The 17,781-nt window shown below is 30.8% G+C and overlaps 2 protein-coding genes across 9 annotated transcripts; both read right to left on the reverse strand.

Moving 5' to 3' along the window:
• Window positions 1-86: 86 nt before the first annotated feature.
• Window positions 87-12,234, reverse strand: LOC105427138 (ral GTPase-activating protein subunit beta). Of its 7 annotated transcripts, XM_025218277.2 has the most exons (24): window positions 11,945-12,231; window positions 11,026-11,446; window positions 10,923-10,949; window positions 10,596-10,810; window positions 10,339-10,522; window positions 10,012-10,272; window positions 9,631-9,822; window positions 9,247-9,351; window positions 9,030-9,170; window positions 8,691-8,929; window positions 8,391-8,621; window positions 8,080-8,233; window positions 7,706-7,813; window positions 5,113-5,214; window positions 4,659-4,799; window positions 4,496-4,510; window positions 4,251-4,411; window positions 3,988-4,161; window positions 3,376-3,785; window positions 2,675-3,086; window positions 2,245-2,560; window positions 1,837-2,094; window positions 1,464-1,713; window positions 87-1,319 (listed from the first exon to the last, which is right to left on the reverse strand). In XM_025218277.2, the coding sequence occupies exons 1-24, from the start codon at window positions 11,978-11,980 to the stop codon at window positions 1,190-1,192; spliced, it is 4,683 nt and encodes a 1,560-aa protein (XP_025074062.2). In that variant the 5' UTR covers window positions 11,981-12,231; the 3' UTR covers window positions 87-1,189. The 7 variants fall into 7 exon arrangements, with proteins under 7 accessions (XP_025074062.2, XP_088936194.1, XP_088936193.1 ...); XM_089080068.1 differs by having other exon boundaries at window positions 4,251-4,510; window positions 9,051-9,170; window positions 11,945-12,232; XM_089080067.1 differs by having other exon boundaries at window positions 4,251-4,510; window positions 11,945-12,232.
• An 816-nt stretch (window positions 12,235-13,050) lies between these two features.
• Window positions 13,051-17,548, reverse strand: LOC105427108 (uncharacterized). Of its 2 annotated transcripts, none has more exons than XM_089080085.1 (4): window positions 13,911-17,548; window positions 13,540-13,741; window positions 13,276-13,442; window positions 13,051-13,195 (listed from the first exon to the last, which is right to left on the reverse strand). In XM_089080085.1, the coding sequence occupies exons 1-2, from the start codon at window positions 14,113-14,115 to the stop codon at window positions 13,707-13,709; spliced, it is 240 nt and encodes a 79-aa protein (XP_088936211.1). In that variant the 5' UTR covers window positions 14,116-17,548; the 3' UTR covers window positions 13,051-13,195; window positions 13,276-13,442; window positions 13,540-13,706. The 2 variants fall into 2 exon arrangements, with proteins under 2 accessions (XP_088936211.1, XP_088936210.1); XM_089080084.1 differs by having other exon boundaries at window positions 13,540-13,831.
• Between the last annotated feature and the right edge of the window lie 233 nt (window positions 17,549-17,781).

Consider the following 17,781-nt stretch of genomic DNA (forward strand, 5'->3'; position numbering starts at 1 on the left):
CAAAACAAAAATTGCAATAGTATCTTTGATCACGCATATATATTAAATAATGTTTTCATGAATTGATAATTATTCACACACAAATGTTCACACAATTTCAAATATTTATTACGATTTGTTACAACAGAAAGAATTGTTATACTTATAACATAAATTTTATAAAATATTTATAAATAAAATATTTATACTTAATAAAATATTTTTATATATAATAAATTAAATATATTTTTTCATTATTTTATATTTATATATTTATATTAAAGTAATTTTTTTGTATTATATGAAATCTGTATAATTTATTTTACAACGTTATCTACAATACTAATTTTGTAATAATATATAAAATTTTACCTATAAAATTTTATAAGTAGTATATATATTAAAGTTTGACAATTAAATGCAATGATGTATTATTTTTAAGATAATTAATTTCAAAAATTATGCATAGAATCACCGAGAAATTATTGTAAAAATTATTTTAGAAAATATTATATTGAAATTCTTTAAAATATGTAACGAATTCTAATTTTTATATATTTTGTATACAAAATAGTTTGAAAAATAGAAATCTATAAATTGCTAAGGACGATTACAATGAAAATATAAATAAATTTTTCTCCAAATTATTATTTTTTTTCCTTAATTTTTCAAACATTTTATTTTGAATTTGTAAAGCATAATATTACCAACATTCTTTTAGTTATTGTTTTATAATTTTATCTTTTATTATTCAGACGTATTTCAATTTTTTATGTAGCCTTTTTTAACTTTTTATAATTCTGTATAATTTGAAAGTTATTTAGATTTATATTTTCTGAATCTCAATGTTTTATATTTATTCATAATTTTATCAACAAAAAGTGTTAAGTAAGTAATATAAATAAAATTAAAAAAATGATCTATTTTAAGCAAAGAACTATCGCGATATATGTCTTTAGATTAAAGATGATCAATTTACTAAAAATGTTTAAATAAAATTTGCAAAAACGTTTTATTTACATTTTTAAAGAAAATGTTATTTTCCCTCAATTATTTTCATAGAAAATATCTTTTTCTTCATTTAGTATGACATGAAGTGCAATTATAAGATTCAGTCAATTTAAAAAATTAATTGTTCTTTAATACAGCAGCAAAGAAGTTAGACTATTGTTATCCAGAATTTGAACTCATATGAGATTCTTGAAAATTTCTATTTAACTTGATACGTTTGAGTGCTACTGAATAAAAGCGTTAGCAATTCTGGATCTGTCAAATTTCTTTTATATTTTTGCACCATCTCTTGAATTTTTAAACGTCTTCGTACATGCGGTGGATGGTAACTAAAACATAAATATATACATTTACACATTGTATCCAGAATACAAAAGAATCAGTGAATATAAAATTTCAATAAAAACATGCAAAATATTTAATCAGAATATAGAAGTGTAATATACATTCTTTCTCATTATTAATTTTATCACCTGTCGTTATCTAGCCTTTTTCTGCGTCCCATATTAAGAGCAGTTTGTCTGACTAAAGTCCCCAAAACTCTTCTTGACACTACCATACCATCGATTAAAGGCGTTGCTAAATTAATTCTAGAAACCGGTCCCTGTAATCGGATCCGCATCAATCCATTAGCAAGAGCTTGAAGAAAGATAACATGCACATCAGTAGCCTGTAGCATCCTCGATTGTTCCAATCCAGTATAAGTGGAAGGAAGCAGATCGCCTAGATAATTCAATGAGAACATTTAGTTTAAGATGAGAAAATATATATGCAAGATGATAATAATCGCCTGACAATAACATATATTTTATTGCGTTTTGCTCATTGAAACAAGAGCGAACGAACCAATTGGAAATTGGATATGATCCTCCAAACTTTCCAACCATACAACCATAATCTTTGTATTAGTTTGAGCCGGTAAAGCCTGCTTCGTTGTTCTCCTAGGCTTAATGGGATCCGCACTCGAGGAATTTGTCGGACCTGGCAAGCTCGACGGTTGTTTCTCTAGATCGAGCGACATGGCTCTAGAAGCCTGCGTTGTATTCTGTGATGTCCCACTGCTGCGAGTATCCGTGCTTTCACTGATGCTCCGCTCAAACCATGCTGCAATAGAATATGTAAGCAATAAAATATGTAAATATGCTTTTGAAAAGAAAACAATATTTCTTATAATTATAATATATTAAAAAAAGATTAAATAAAAAGAGAATTGTATAAAATCTACATTTTAATGTTTTTGTTGTCAAAGTTTACCTTGACCACCGGTGCTAATATCGTTGTTGTAACTGGATTCCTCTAGTGAATCGGAACTGGCCATTAGATACGATTGTGTAGGCACAACAAATGCAATCTCTGAACTTACGTCCGCCCAATACAGCACATGAGTATCACCATTGTAAAGCGTTCCGCCATGATTGCTGTGAGCTGGCTGTGGCACATTCATTTGCGCTGTTACTCTCCATGAGGTGGATACATGACCCGTCCAGCCCGCATGAGCAGATACAGAAACGGGCCAACCAAGAGAATTTAAAAATTCCAAGAAGTTCGGTGATATGTTCTCTTCGTGAAGCTGTAAATATAAATGTATGGTGTTATAATATTTCCTTAAACAAAATTCACACATTTTTAATGATTCATGATGATAGTATATATTTTAAATTACAATGAAAAATCAATATCTTACCACGTTTGATAATATTTCTACGGCAGACTTTTGACCGGCTTTTACGTAAAAAATATGAACGGTGTCACACGTTCGTGGACTGATATTGTCCAGGGTTTCTAAGTCTGTACAGAATCCAGAGATGGTCGGATCTAAAGCGATTAATCCGCTATTTCTGGATTCTTCGTTCTCTTTAGGTTCCATATTTAAGAAACCAAAATGACTCAGGAATAAACGGGCCGTTTGAAATTCGTGACAAATCTGGGGCGGTACGCATTCGTCGGTTTTATCTTCCGTAATTTTGATATTACCGTTGTCGTATTTTGACTCGAGCGTTATCTGACGTTCCAAGAGTTGCGCGAGGATTTGATGTTCATCTCGTACCGCATCATTGTCACTCATAACTGCCTCGAGACTAGGTATCGATTCATCCCTATTATGAAAATTATAGAATTAAATATCACATTAAATGCCACTCAGATTGGATTCCAAATTTTAGATTCAATTTAATTATGTAATTGATTCAAAAAGCCAAAAACGTTTCAAATATCATGTATAATTAAAATTTTGCGTACAATTAAATTTTTGTATTATAAAAATATATCCTAATTTATACTATTTGATTTTAATTATTTAAATAGCATTCAGATAGAACTTTAAATTAAATATAATTAAATAAAGAAACTCGAAATTTGATTAAGATCTGCTAGATATTTACTTACACTTTACAGTGAGGTATGCGATCTACATTATCTGGGAAAAATCTCGGCTTATAATCTGTTCGTGGCGCAGCTTCAGCTAATGGCAGGGGTCGTCCGGGATTGCTGTTTATACTTCTGATGCTGGATCGATGACGAGGTAAATGACGAAGCTGCATCGTCCATGCATGCCTACCGAAAGGTCCGCGAATCAAAACCGTCACAGTCGGCTGAGGATCCTGATCATTTCCTAATGGTTCTTCTAACAACGCTAACACAATCGCATTTTCTGATACGAAGTAACGAAATCTTTCAACAGCTGCTTGTCGTGCCACGCGTCCGCCAGTCCAACTGTTGCAGTGTCGAAGCAGAGATACTTCATCCAACAATGACGAGAGCGATTGTGCCCCACAGGCGCTTGGAAAATAACCAACCTAAGAAGTACAATTATAAATTTAACAAAATTAAGAAAAAATATTTTTTTAATGTTGGACTGTGACAAAAAAAAACTGTTAAAATATTTAAAAAATCTTGTACGTATATGTGTCATTTAGCAAAAAAACATAAGTTTTAATTTTTAATTTCTTCTTTTTTAAACTTAGATCGCCGCTTGTGTGTCTTCTTATTAGCTCATACCTGTTCCAATAGAATAGTAAGAAGCGCATCGGCGGCATCTCTTACACGCATAGATGCGGGTTTTAATTCTTTCTCATCTTTCATTTTGATAGGTTCTCCCGGTTTCCCGACGCTCTTAGTACCAGACACTCCGAGTTCAACAACTTCTAATACTGTGGTCAAGCAATCTTTGTCCTTCAATAAAAAAATGTATATAGAGTTTTGGTGCATATAGAATTTCAAGTGAGATAATTTTATAAATCATCATAAAAGAAATCGTCAACCTGTAATAATTGCGGATGAGCAGTTAGCCAAGTTGTTAAACAATTGAACGCCGCGACTATAGAGGAGTGAAGATCCTTAGAGTGCGCCGGAGGTGGGCGCCAACATTGATACGAAATATAGTCGCACAGCCATTTTACCGCTCTCTTGCATTCCAGAGCATCTGCAACAAACACAACGTTTCGATGCGCTTTTTTTTTGAGAACGTTCAATGTTGAATCTGATATTCGACAATGATAACTCGAACCTGTGAGTTTCCTTGCTGCATGCAGAATTATTTGAAATAAGATGAAGATAAGTATCTATATTTCTTACATGTAATATAAAACACACACACACACACACACACACACACACACACAAATTAAAATCTCGCAGAAACGCGATTAAATCTGCATTAATCTTGCTACCTGTTTCACGAATACGTGTACGTGCTAATCCTGACAACATCTCGAGTGCTGCTAGAGAAATATTTAAATCAGTTTTCCATGACGAAATGAGACGATGACACACCAAATACGTCGCTCGTACAAAAAGAGCATGGGCAGAATCTGCAAAAAAAATCCCCCTTGTTTAGTTCTTACATTTATAAAAAATAACATTACAGATCTGTTTTGTACAAATATGAGTTATGGATAATATATTTATATATAATAAATCTCTTAAATATTATATATATGTATATACAAAGAAAGAGAAAGAGAAAAGGGAGCAGAGAAAGAGTAAAAACATCTCTTTTTAAGAACTTTGAACATGAGGATAAAAAACATAAACGACAAGCAGAAATGAAATTTGCACTCTAAAATATTCTCGAACGCGATCTTTCTGAGCGTATGTAGCAAGATGAACAATATTTGTATTTACCAAATGCAATGCATTCCTCTTGAAGGGTTGCAATGTCAGAGGCATCGCCAATTGATCGCTGATCACTGGATATACTTATTTGACTGGCCGAATCGCTGGTGACTATATTAAGCGATGATAAGACGATACAATGGCGAATGCACAACAGAACACAACTCGAAATAACAAGAAAAAATTAACATTTCATATACAAGCACGTGTAAAGCTGATACAATGAGAGGTGAGCATTAAGCATTGTAATTCGAATATTTGCGTTATACTGATATTTACTCCTATTCATAAGCTATTGATAGATATTAATAAAGTCATTGTGTATTAAATAAAGTAGCAATATACCGGGATATTGCTATCTTACTCGGAATCAGAGAGAAACTATGATCATAGGCGTTATACATCATAAAACAATTTTATTATATTGTGATAAATTTTTTTAAACAAAATTATTTATTATAAATTATTATTTTAGAATTAGTATTCTACATTTAAAAACTGATCTTCATTAGCTTTTAATATAGAATAGAAATTTATTACATTTCTAGCATACAAGCTAAAGAGAACTTAGTTTACAATCAGTCTATCTAACCCATTCATCTATTCATCCTTCGCAGTACTACTATGTACATACCTCTCAAAAATGAAACTTATTTTAATAATTAACACCTACAACTTTTCCCAGGCTATCCTACCACAGCTAATTATATTACTAACTCAATCGCCCTATTCTCACATATTCTGCTCCTCTCTATTCTGCTTTATATCTATTACTCTGTAACCTCTATCATGCCCTCTATTTTCTCTGTCTTCTCCATCCTCGCTTCCTTCCGTTGCCTTTGTTCTCTCCTTGTTTCTCTGCTCTTGTACTCCACTCTAAACTTCTTCCTGCCTCTGCTCTCTTTCCTCACAGTCCTCCATGCAGCGTTCCTTCTCTTTCCTTTATTTCCTTTTCTTGTTCTACTTCCTCTCCTTAACTTCTAGTTAATTTCCTTGTACCAGAATTCTTCTCTCTCCTTTACATCTTCGTCTCCTATTCCTCTTTTACTTTCTCTTTCTCCTTTTGTTTCTCCTATTTAATTCTTCCTCTGTTTTTCCTTTCTTTTATATCTCTCTTCCCTTAACTTTTTCTTTCTTCTTTTCCTATAAATCTTCTTCTCCTCCTACATTTCTTTTCTCTATGTCTTTCCTATTTTACCAACCAGTGTCTTCCTTCCTTCCTTTCCTCTTCCATCTCCTTCTCCTTCAGATTTTCCTTTTTTTCTTTTTCCTTGCATCTTTCCTATTTCGCCAACCCACTGTGTCTTTTCATATTTTATCTTCTTTCCTACCATTACCTTATATTATTCTCTCCGTTTATTCCTTCGTTTTCCCACTTCCCTTCTGTCTTCCTTTTCCTTCTCCTACTTCTTGTCTGCTGCTTAAACTTTTTTCTTTCCTTTTTTTTCTTATCTTTTGATTACCTTTCCTGTTCTATCTTGCCTCATTGAAAAGGTTTCCTCTCCTCTGTTTTTGGCCTGTTCCTCTCTTCTCCTCTCCTTCTTCTTGCTTTATGCTCTTCTCTCATCTCCATCTTCTAGGTCTTCTGGATCTAAACTTCTATTCTCCTATTTTATAATCCTATGCTCTTACAATCTTACAATCAATCAATCAATCAATCTTACCCTCCAATAATAATCTTACAGTGTACAATATCTTAATCCTTACAATATCTTCTCTCTTTTTCTTGATTACTTACAGTTCATTTCCTTCCTGTCTCCTATCCTACTTATTATTCTCTGCCTCTCTTTCTATCTTACCTCGCTTCGTTCGCTAATCTCCCTTTCACACCTCAGATCCTTCTTATTCTTCCACTGCCCTTTCGATCTCTAACGCCTCTAACTTATCCTCTATGTTCCTAATTTTCTTTGTCCTTATCTCCTCTAGATATTCCCTGAACATCTTTCTATTCTCTTCTATTTTGTAATCTCTCTCTCTAACTGTTCGCGTAATTCTTTTTTCCACATCTCGATCTAATCCTTGTCTTTTCTCTCATATCTTACTCTAAATTTCACTCTTTTACTTCCTCTTTTTTCCTTTTCCCCTAACACTATTTTTAACTATTTTTTCCTTCCTTTAATTTCCTATCCTACTTACGCTTCCTATTTTACCCGCCTCTTTTTCCGCCATAACTCTTTCTTGTACTTGTCCTAAACTTTCTTATTTCTCGCTTATACTTTTTTATTCCTCTCTACTTTCACTCACTCAACTTTTATTCGCCTTAATCTCTCTTCCTTACTAGCCTACTAAGCCTTACTATTCCTCTATATCCACAAAATATTCACCGCTTTGTCCACACATTATCTTTCGCACGCACACATCCACTCTAACCAAGTCCTAGCTTTTAATATTTTTTATAAATAAAGATGTGTTAAATCTTATTTTCGTAATAAAATAGCAATAAAATGTTTTTCTTTTACATTGCTTTGCTATATATTTTAAAAAATAGTGCCTATGATCATAAAATTACTTATAAAATTCACACAGATAAGAGTTACTAAGTAACTCAAGATAATGCATTTAGCCGAACGCAAACTAGCATTATTTAATATAAAGAACAAACCTGAAGATAATAAATTAGTGCTTGAATCACTAGCTATCGTATCAGGTTGCGTAACTTGCTCTACTTCTTCTGCTGCCGCGGAATCTTGTACACTCAATAACAAAGCTCCTAGAAAAAATTATTTATATGACAATTTTATTTATATCTATTCAAAATCAAATTCTATTTATTAATAAGCTCAATATGTTTATTTTTTAAGACAATGTTAATCTTAATTTCAGAAAATTAACTTTGATCGAGAAATAAGAATTTTTTATTGACTATTATTAGATGAATAATATATCGATAATCAATCAAAAATATACATTACAAAAGCGAGAATCGAATCAACAGTAATCCCTATCGACATCAATCGTTTGATTTTGTTAACTTACCCAACAGCATATGCGTATTTTGAGGATCGGTTTCCACTTGCAAAGCATTTATGAGTAAATTCATAAGTCTCGATTTTAACTGTATAAATGTTATAGGACTTTTCTCGGAGAAATTTGTGCCTGAGAATATTGGGAGCTCCTTAATAGCGAGATTCTACAATGATATATTGACACACAAATTTCTTCAATTACATGATTATGTTCCTTGTAATCATGTTAAATTAAAATGCAATAATTTATTGAGCGTTACTTAATTTTACTTTTACTTAAACGTTGTTTAGAAAAGATTCCATTTTCACCTAAATGTTTACCTGAAAGTGTAAAGGCAGCGCTAACATCGATATGAGCAAATGTATTGAAGCTCTTCTCAAATCCGGTTTGGATACTATATTAGATTTTAGTTTCAAATCTTTTTCCGGTAAGACCACTTCCAGGGCGGATAACACAGCTGGCACTAAGACCTGAATACCATTCAAATCGAGGCGAAACAAATCAGCCGAATTCAATAGAATACTCGCTAATGTTTCGCCACATTCACGAGACTGAAAACAAATCAATCTGTTACATTTGTTTTTCCTTAAATCTATCCACGGAAAAACTAGAACCAATACCTCGTCGACTTTAAGACCATGATACATCGCTTGGTAAAATCTGGCCAGGTATACAGGTAAAATCTCCTCGCCTGTTTTCTTGGCGCAGAAAATTCTGCATAGAGCGCCTAAAGCCTCCGCTCTGCCGGACTCGTAACGATCAATGCACAGTGTTGGCGGTACATCACTCATAGTCTCTTGCAACGAACTCGGTCCATCCACGAGTACTGAAGACGGACGTTTTGAGGCACCTGATGGTTCTACACCATAATTAAAATTTCATATAGTCCTATATAAAATTGTATTTTCTTTTATATATATATATATATATATATATATATATACAATAGCAATACTTACGCGGTAAATTTTGCGACCAACCTTCGGTACCAATAAACGCAGCCTCGAATAACCATTCTCCAAAGAGGTGCAATATACTATTACATTTGGGTCGTCCTGGAGCTAAAGGAGGTCTGATATCCTGGCCAAGTGAAGTCATAGCTGTAAATCACATCAATTGTGATTACACGGAAATATTTTTTGCTATATAATTGTGCACTCACAAAAATGATATTACATGCGGTACTAGAAGCGGACGATGGCCCGGAATTTGATATTAGCAATGGCGGTGTACTAGATACACGGCTTGTCGTTAATCCAATTAACGATGCTTTCGGAATTCCTGTAAAATATTTCTTTTTATAAAATATTTTGCAACGGAAGAATAAATGAAATACAGTTCACTTTCATTGAAGACTCTAATAACAATATCTTATAATTAAAACAAACTTCAATAATGTGGAATAAAATATAAAATACAATATAAGGAGGAAACGTTATGATACAAAACGAGTGCTATACAGAAATTCTGTACTGTGATTTTAGATCTTGATAAAGACACAATTGACTGGTCAGCCACAGTATGAAAGTATCAGAGAAAGAAAGTATTGCATTGAGATACCCTTAGTGACTGCAGAAGGAGTGACACTGAAACTTTTGGCAAGTCTGCGTTGAGTTGGGGGTGTGGGGGAAGGTTGAGGTTGATCTCTACTGTTCGACCTATCCCATCCAACACCCCCGCCACTGGTACCGCTATTCCCTGATATGACGTTGGACATACAACATTCCTCCCAGCAGCATGCCTGTGAAACTCCTAAAACATTCGTGACAATGTGCGACCGCCACCAGATACAAGTGAAGAAGCCGATAGGTGTGCGAGTAGATAAGGAAAGTTTCAGGAAACTATACATTTGATGCCACTTTGCTACTGTGATAACTTATAACTTTGTAGTCTTCTGCATAAATCACGGACTTAATCTTCGATCAGATTTAATCAACTTACCGAGGAAAGCGTCGACCTGACCAGCTATGCCTTTTATAGCTTTCAAAAATATTTGCGGTAAACTTTGCAAACATGGATGCTGACATGGATCTATGACGTTAGGACTGGCAATAGCGTACTGCAAAAACGCTTGTGTCTGTGAAACAACGGCGGGTCTACACAAATCCACAGGATCGCCAATAGTACGCAACAGTCTGTACCATGCCTGTGCTACTGCTTCGTCTGACATAGTGGGTGATACCAGCTGCGTATCCTCCTCGCCTATTAACATATTTATCGTAATATCACAATTATTATGTAAATTATTAATGCATATGATCCACATACTTATTTTCAATTCGGGAAACATTGGCCCGTACATGATGTGTAGCAGCCTTGCTGTAAGAGCGAGACACACGCGATTCCACTGCTCCACTAAAGCCAGCCTGTGACGCCATCGCAGGCAGGATTCTCGTAACGTTCGCCATAGTGGAGGTGAAGGAAAACTACGTTCACAAGAAACTAGCCAGACCTGGAAAAAATATCGTTCTACAAATTTACAAATGATCTTATCATTAATTGATTCATTATTGTTGTATTTATACTTCTAGCAATACACCGAGCACTCTCTCGCACAATTGTTCTCCCGCATCTTCTCTAGTTGCCGGAGGTGCTAATAGTGCATCATTAATTCCAATGAGGAATAATAACAGACTTTTCCAAGTTTCTCTTTCCAGTGTTGCTGGACCTCTTGCAATTTGCTGCAAAGTTCTAAGTACCCGATGACACAAGACAGCTTGCCGATTTATTGTGTCTGTACCTAGAAATATTGTCAAAAAATATCACAATAAGATTGACAAAATAATATTGACAATTTGCAAATTAACATTAATGTTAAAACAAAGGTACATTTGATACATGTCATGGATTACCTAGATCCTGATAGAGAAAAGGCCAGACTTTAAGAAAAAAAATAAATCTGATCAAAAAGATAGAACAAATTTGATAGATAAATAAAATTATATTTTATTTTACCTTCTCCTTTTCTTGGAACAAACAGATTGTGAAAATGACTTATAATCTTTCTGGCATAGAAGTTTGGATCGTCCACAATTGGTCTGGGTACAGAAATCTTTGGTGTTGAATATAGAGCAGACAACCACTCGCAATATATATTTACACAATCTCTGACCGTGTCATGCTCGGCCAGCGGCAACGACAAGCCAAAGCATATCACTTCCATGCACCATTGAACTTCTCTGTCAGTGGAGAGTGGACTAGGTTCTCCTGCCTGAGTAATACCAAGATTTGCAGCAAGTTGACGGACCAATGACAGTGCAACTTCTTTTCCTGCACCAGGTGGAAATTTTTCAAGTACACTCTGGCTTTCCTCTGAACCTTGCTGGATCAGAGTGCTCAGTGAGGCCCATTCTGAATACATTCCTCCTTGGGAATCCTAAAAACATATAGAACCATTGAGCTATCTCTCTCATTTTTTTGCAACAAAAATGAAAAACATTATATACAAGAAGACTAATATCCATTTTTACCAACATAGATTTTAAGAATTAGAAAAGGATAAAGAATAAATGAAAATAAGATTAAAATTTATCTACGTTAAAACAAATGAACGTAAGACTGAGCATAAAAGTCAATCATAAATAATTTGAGATGAAAACATGTATTATCATAAACAAATATATTTAGATTAATATATTTAATAAGAAATAAATAATTCAAGTATCATATGGTCAGGTAGGATTTTAAACACCTATTAATCTTCTTAACTTTTAAGTTTATCTAATAAATTTAATAGATGTTTACTTAATAGATGTAAAATTTATTTAAAATTCTGCCCAATGATATAATATTTAAATTACCTATTTTATATTCTTATAATTAAAAGTAGACATAATTAATCGAACGGAGGATATGATTTGTCAGATATAAGCACCTTAAGATTAACTCTGTTGAATACGCCTAAATTCATAGATTACTATACGCCTGTACACCCTATATTTAATAAGCAGTTTGCACGAAGTCGAATACTGCAGTCGAGCGTCGCAACGCTCGTGATTTAAGATAAAAAATAGAAATTTTTCACTTCATACGCTTCATTTCACAGCTAACGCGTCATCGAATTGTTGCGTCGTTGATCCTTCTAATATTTGACAGCTGATTTTGACAATGGTTCGACAGTTATGTGCCACACATAAATGGATACACGAACACGATGTATATAGAAGTTTGTTCCTTATAGTTAAGGGTCGGCCAGATAGAGACGCTACAATCAGAGACTGGCCATGAAAAAATCACTTTTGATTGGTCCGTCATCTTTTAGCTATTCTCACTTATTTTCAAATCATTAACTACATTAATCTTAAATTGTAAAATTATAATTTAAAAAAATAAGTGTTTTAAAAGTAGTAAAATGTGTATATTTATAAAACTTTATTTTACATAATTATATTACCAATTTATTAATACATTTTTTTAATTTTAACAATTTTAAATTTATTATAATTATTTATTATTTATTTTAATTTTAATTATGATATATTTATTTATAATTAAGTAAAATAATACAAATAAAGTAAAATAAATGAAACAAAACATAAAAGAAAAATAATTCTCTTTATTAAAATAATAGTTAATATCATTTTATATTCTCGCAGTAATTAAAATATTAACATTACTTATTTACATTTATTATTTATATATTTATTATTATTATAAACAAACTTTTTATTGCAATATAAAATAAAATTTAAATAAGGAAATAAACAAAAATATAAAATTAATATAAAATAATAATGAAACTCTTGAAAATGAAAAGTTAATAAAAAAAAAAATAAGAATTTCTTATAGACATTCTTAAAGTTTGTTCCTTCAAAAATCTAAAAATTTTATTACAAAAAATATTATTTAAATGCAAAATGCTTTGCCATAGATTCACCATCATATATTTTATGTGTACTGACATTATTGTTTTTATCTTTTTTATAAAAAGTTCTTAACCTAAAAATGATGTATCTTTTTACAATTTTAAAAAACAAATCGTTACAAGTTAATATATGATTCACATTTATTTCTTTACATTTTCCAACTATATAAAACTCGACGTTTAGAATTCTCTTGGAAAAACTTTCATGATATAACCCAGGGGCGTCAAACTCCCGTGTATTAATTTGTACCAGTCATGGATCTAAGAATATATGGACGGAGCATATACTGCCAGTTAGGGCAAGGGGACAGTAAGATTAGCGATAAGGGGAAATTACATACTTCTTTTCAAAATTCTTTACCACTAGTAGAAGAAATTATGTTGCTTAATCCTTGTCCTCTTTTACCATTAAAAAAATCAAATAAATCATTAAAAAATGATATAACATCAGAAGTTATTGTAGCATTTCTTAGCAGTTCTATTTGTCTTTGTTGTATTTGCACAATTCCTGTAATATTCAATTTTTTATTAAATAATCAAAAATGTTTATATAATAAAATTTGTCATTATCTCATAAATACATTACAAATTTTGTATAGTCTTACCTCCACTTAAGTTTAAAATAACATCTAAAATTTGCGACTGTTTTACTCAAAATTTGAGTTGCATACCGCACATTTTGGGTATAAGTTTCGGAATAATATATTTGTTAGTTTTGGCATTTGACATTTCTTCATTAGAGATTCTTTATCAATTTTGTTACAATATGATCTCAAGCATATTTTTCCTTGTTATATTTGTCCAAATCTTTAATCAAAAGATTATTTCTTACTCCTTTTAATAAATGGACATAATAAAAAATAGGTATTATGTCTATATTTTTTATTACAAAGTTTTCTAAAATGTATTTTTTATTATTTTCAAATAAAGAAATAAAAAAGTTTATTTTTATTATTTAAATGTTTCATAAATTTACCTGTTCGTATGTTCTTCATTATGCAAATCTGGTTACTTTCGTTAACTAAATTATGTATTGCAGCAACATTTGGACTACTTTGATCACATATTGTGGCAATAGGTATGAGATCTGACGCAATTATATTTAACAGCCATTCCTTGATACATCTTGTTAGTTGAAATGTTTTCGTGTTGTTATGACAAAATCCATATCCTACGGGCATTCTATTTCTTGATTGTAAATTTTTTAGATAAAAAGTTATTGCATGATCTGCAATTTTTCGTGTTCTTTTCGTTCCCCAATCCTCAAAATCCCCAATAATTTTGTCTTTTATTTTATCGTATGATAAAGAAGGTTGCTAAGACATTTCGTCCCAAATAAGAGCAACATATTTTTCTCTATGATTTTTAATGTCTTGCGCTATCCGCTTTATATTTTACTATTAAGCGTATGCATCCAATTTCTAACGGAATATTTGCTAGTTGCGAATTTAAAATTGTAATAGATGGACATAATAAATATTTGGAGAGAAAGTTATAAGACGAACAAAATCTTTTGAATATGCCGAGATAAAATAGTTTATCTTCAAGGGTATATCGCCGCGCCTACACATAACTAAAAAAATTTAATGTGTCTCAAAAAATATATAAAAAAATATACGCATACATGTAATATACATATAAATATTTTATATATATTTTATATATATATATATATAATATAAAAATGTATATATGTAACAGCATGCAAAAATCTCCAATGATATTTATACTCTAATTTATTTAAAAAACGTCTAATAAAATTTTAATCAAGTATAAGATATAAGTAACAAAATAATGTGAAAAAATATTATTTATCTTTATATAAATATTTATTAAAATTTTATTAGGCTTTTTTATTATAAATATAGAGTACAAAATATCATTGACCGGAGATTTTTGCACGCCACTGTATATGCATATGCGTATGTATTTATCCATATAAATCTATTTTCAGAAAAATTATAATATATGTAAAATATATTCATATTTTAGTTCTTTTTATGGATAAACGTATCTAGAAATATATATTTTTATATAAATACTGATATATTCTTTTAACAGAAATTACTAACAAATACCTGAGGAGGAACATCGTTATTTCTTAATATCATATTAATATCATATTAATGAATCTTTCTCGCACAATAGTTGTCGAAATTATTGCATTCTTTTTCTGTTTAATACCTGTTAAAGATATTGCTCTTATTTTGTTCTGTTCTTTACAACATTTTATAAGATGTTTTAAATTTCTCTTGTCACGTCTCAATTTAACATTTGTATTATACAATCTTCTGGTTATAGGAGTAAGATTAATTTTACGACTTAGATTTTGTAAATCTGGTCTTCTTTTTGTGGTATTCTTTGGAGTTTCCATAAGATTTTCAATTTGTTTTTCTAATTGTTGCAATCGTGTTTCATAATTTTGTAGTTCAGCTTGATTTTCGTTGTATTTGTAACAATTGTTCTTTTTGCTCATTTATATCTTTATATTCTATATTTTGAAATTTTCAATTTGTTGCTATTGATCAATCAATTGTTCTTGTAGATCTATTTGTGTAGCACTTCGTAAGTAAATATTTATGTTCTAATAAGTCTTTTATGTTGTTGCATTTGTTCATGAAAATTTGATATTTCGTTTATAAATTTTATTGTATTATGACTATTATGCCGAGTTTGCTGAACTTGTTTCTTCGTTTTCTTTTATATGTGTTGTGATTGTTGTTGCTGAATATTATTAATCAATTTAGCGCTACTGTCTTCCGAATCTACTATTAAAGTAGAAACTGCAGTGTCTTTTAAAAATCTAATAACTGGAAACACGGATGAGATACTACCCACACGAAGCAAAACCTCCAATGGACATCCATTAGAGATCCACCATGGAGGTTTATAACTTCCATTGGAACCACGAAACCTCCATTAGACATCTATTAAAAATCAATAGTTCCGCGTTTTTAACTTCCATTAAACTTCTATTAGACCTCCATGTAGATGTTTCATGGAGGTTATATGGATCAATTATAGATGTTTTATACAATTTTGAGAAAGATTAATAAACACATATTGGAGGTTTTATGAGAAAATTATTAACAGTTATTAACAAAATATTAAATATATCAATTATTTTTTTATATTACATCATAATTAAAATACTAAATAAAATTTAATTAATGTTATAAAATAATCAGAAAAAGTTAATAAAATGAATTTTATAATGCCGAACAAAAATATTTCTACGGAGCGCATATGTATGCATCCCACACAGCATCGGAAAATTTCGGAAAGCTTTCAGAAAATTGTTAATAAAATATAAAACTTCAAAAAAATATTTTAGATATGTTTCATACATGTTTCAGATACATAATATGTCCTTTGATATAATTTCAGAAATATTTATGAAATATCTCAATAATAAATCTTTGAAATGTGTCGGAAATATTTCAGTTATAATTTTCTCACACAATGTCGAAGATCTGCAGAAATTTTTTAATGAAAATTGAAACCTTTCAAAAAAATATTTCAAACATATTTCACATTTACGTTATGTCCGCTTTTTGAAAGTTTTCTGAATATTTTTTGAAACTTTTTGTGCTTTGTGGGTATATTATTTCTGTTAAATTTCTGTGAAATATACAGGTTAATTAGAAACAACTCTGGGTCTTTGAAAAGACATGATTTTGATTATATTCTAAAATATTTTTTCGTCTTATAAAATTTTGCCTAAAATCTAGTTTTTTAATTATAAAAGAAATAATCTTGTTATCACAGGACGAATACAAGATAAACGGTATAACTTTTCCTCAGACATATAGTTGCTTAAATATGAGACGATTGTCAATTGTTACCTGACGGTGAGTTATGCGGCCACTACTTAGCTCCTATATCCGTCCTGTGATAAGAAAACTATTTCTTATTATAATTCAAAAATTAGTCTTTGAGCAAAGTTTTGTAAAAAAAATGTCGTCTCAGAATCTAATCAGGATTATGTCTTTTCAAAGATCCAGAAATATTTCCAATCATCCTGTATATTTCATACCAAATAATCCTAAAATAATATACCTATATAGCATAGAAAGTTTCAGAAAGCTTTCAAAAATATTTAAATTCATACAGCTAAAAGCTTTTTGAAAGTTTCTAATCATGCTGTATGAACAAATATGCACAGCGATATACGAGTATGACACACGATGTCTAATAATAAGAAAATAGCTTTCCAATGAAGAATTGAATTCTCTATTAGAAAGTTGTTCTTAATAATCATATTTCAATATAATGAAATATTGAAATGTTATAATGAAATATTTCAATATAATGAAATATATCTCTGAAATTTTTGTTATACGGCACAAAAAGTTTCAAAAAGTTTTCAGATACCTTTCAAAAACATGTCAACCATCTAAAAGTTTTCTGAAATCTTCTATTGTGTATGGTATTCTATATTTTATTTTAGAGATAAAATAAGAAATATTTCTATTAAGGATCGGCCGGAGTGACAGGAGACAGACAAACTCCGAATAGAAACCCTTTAGTAAGAATCTGGCCATCACATATCTTTTCAATATCTCGATTTTGAAACATTTTGATTGGTCCGCTATTTTTTCTCTAATGATGTATTAATATGACATCGATCATATGACATCGATCATAGCATCTAGCGATTGTTGAGTATGTTTTTGTCTTCTTTTATTTTTATTATAAAAAGAAAAAGGCAAGGAAAAATTATATATTCTACAAGGTTTTTTGGATGTAATTGCCAAACATAAATCTTCAAAGCATTATAATCATTTTCAGGATTGTAAATTATTCTCGGAATTTTCTACTCAAATGTTAATATGTCATACATATCT

The sequence above is a fragment of the Pogonomyrmex barbatus genome, unplaced genomic scaffold, assembly GCF_055798465.1.
Source record: "Pogonomyrmex barbatus isolate J1 unplaced genomic scaffold, ASM5579846v1 scaffold3, whole genome shotgun sequence".
Lineage (NCBI taxonomy): Eukaryota > Metazoa > Arthropoda > Insecta > Hymenoptera > Formicidae > Pogonomyrmex > Pogonomyrmex barbatus.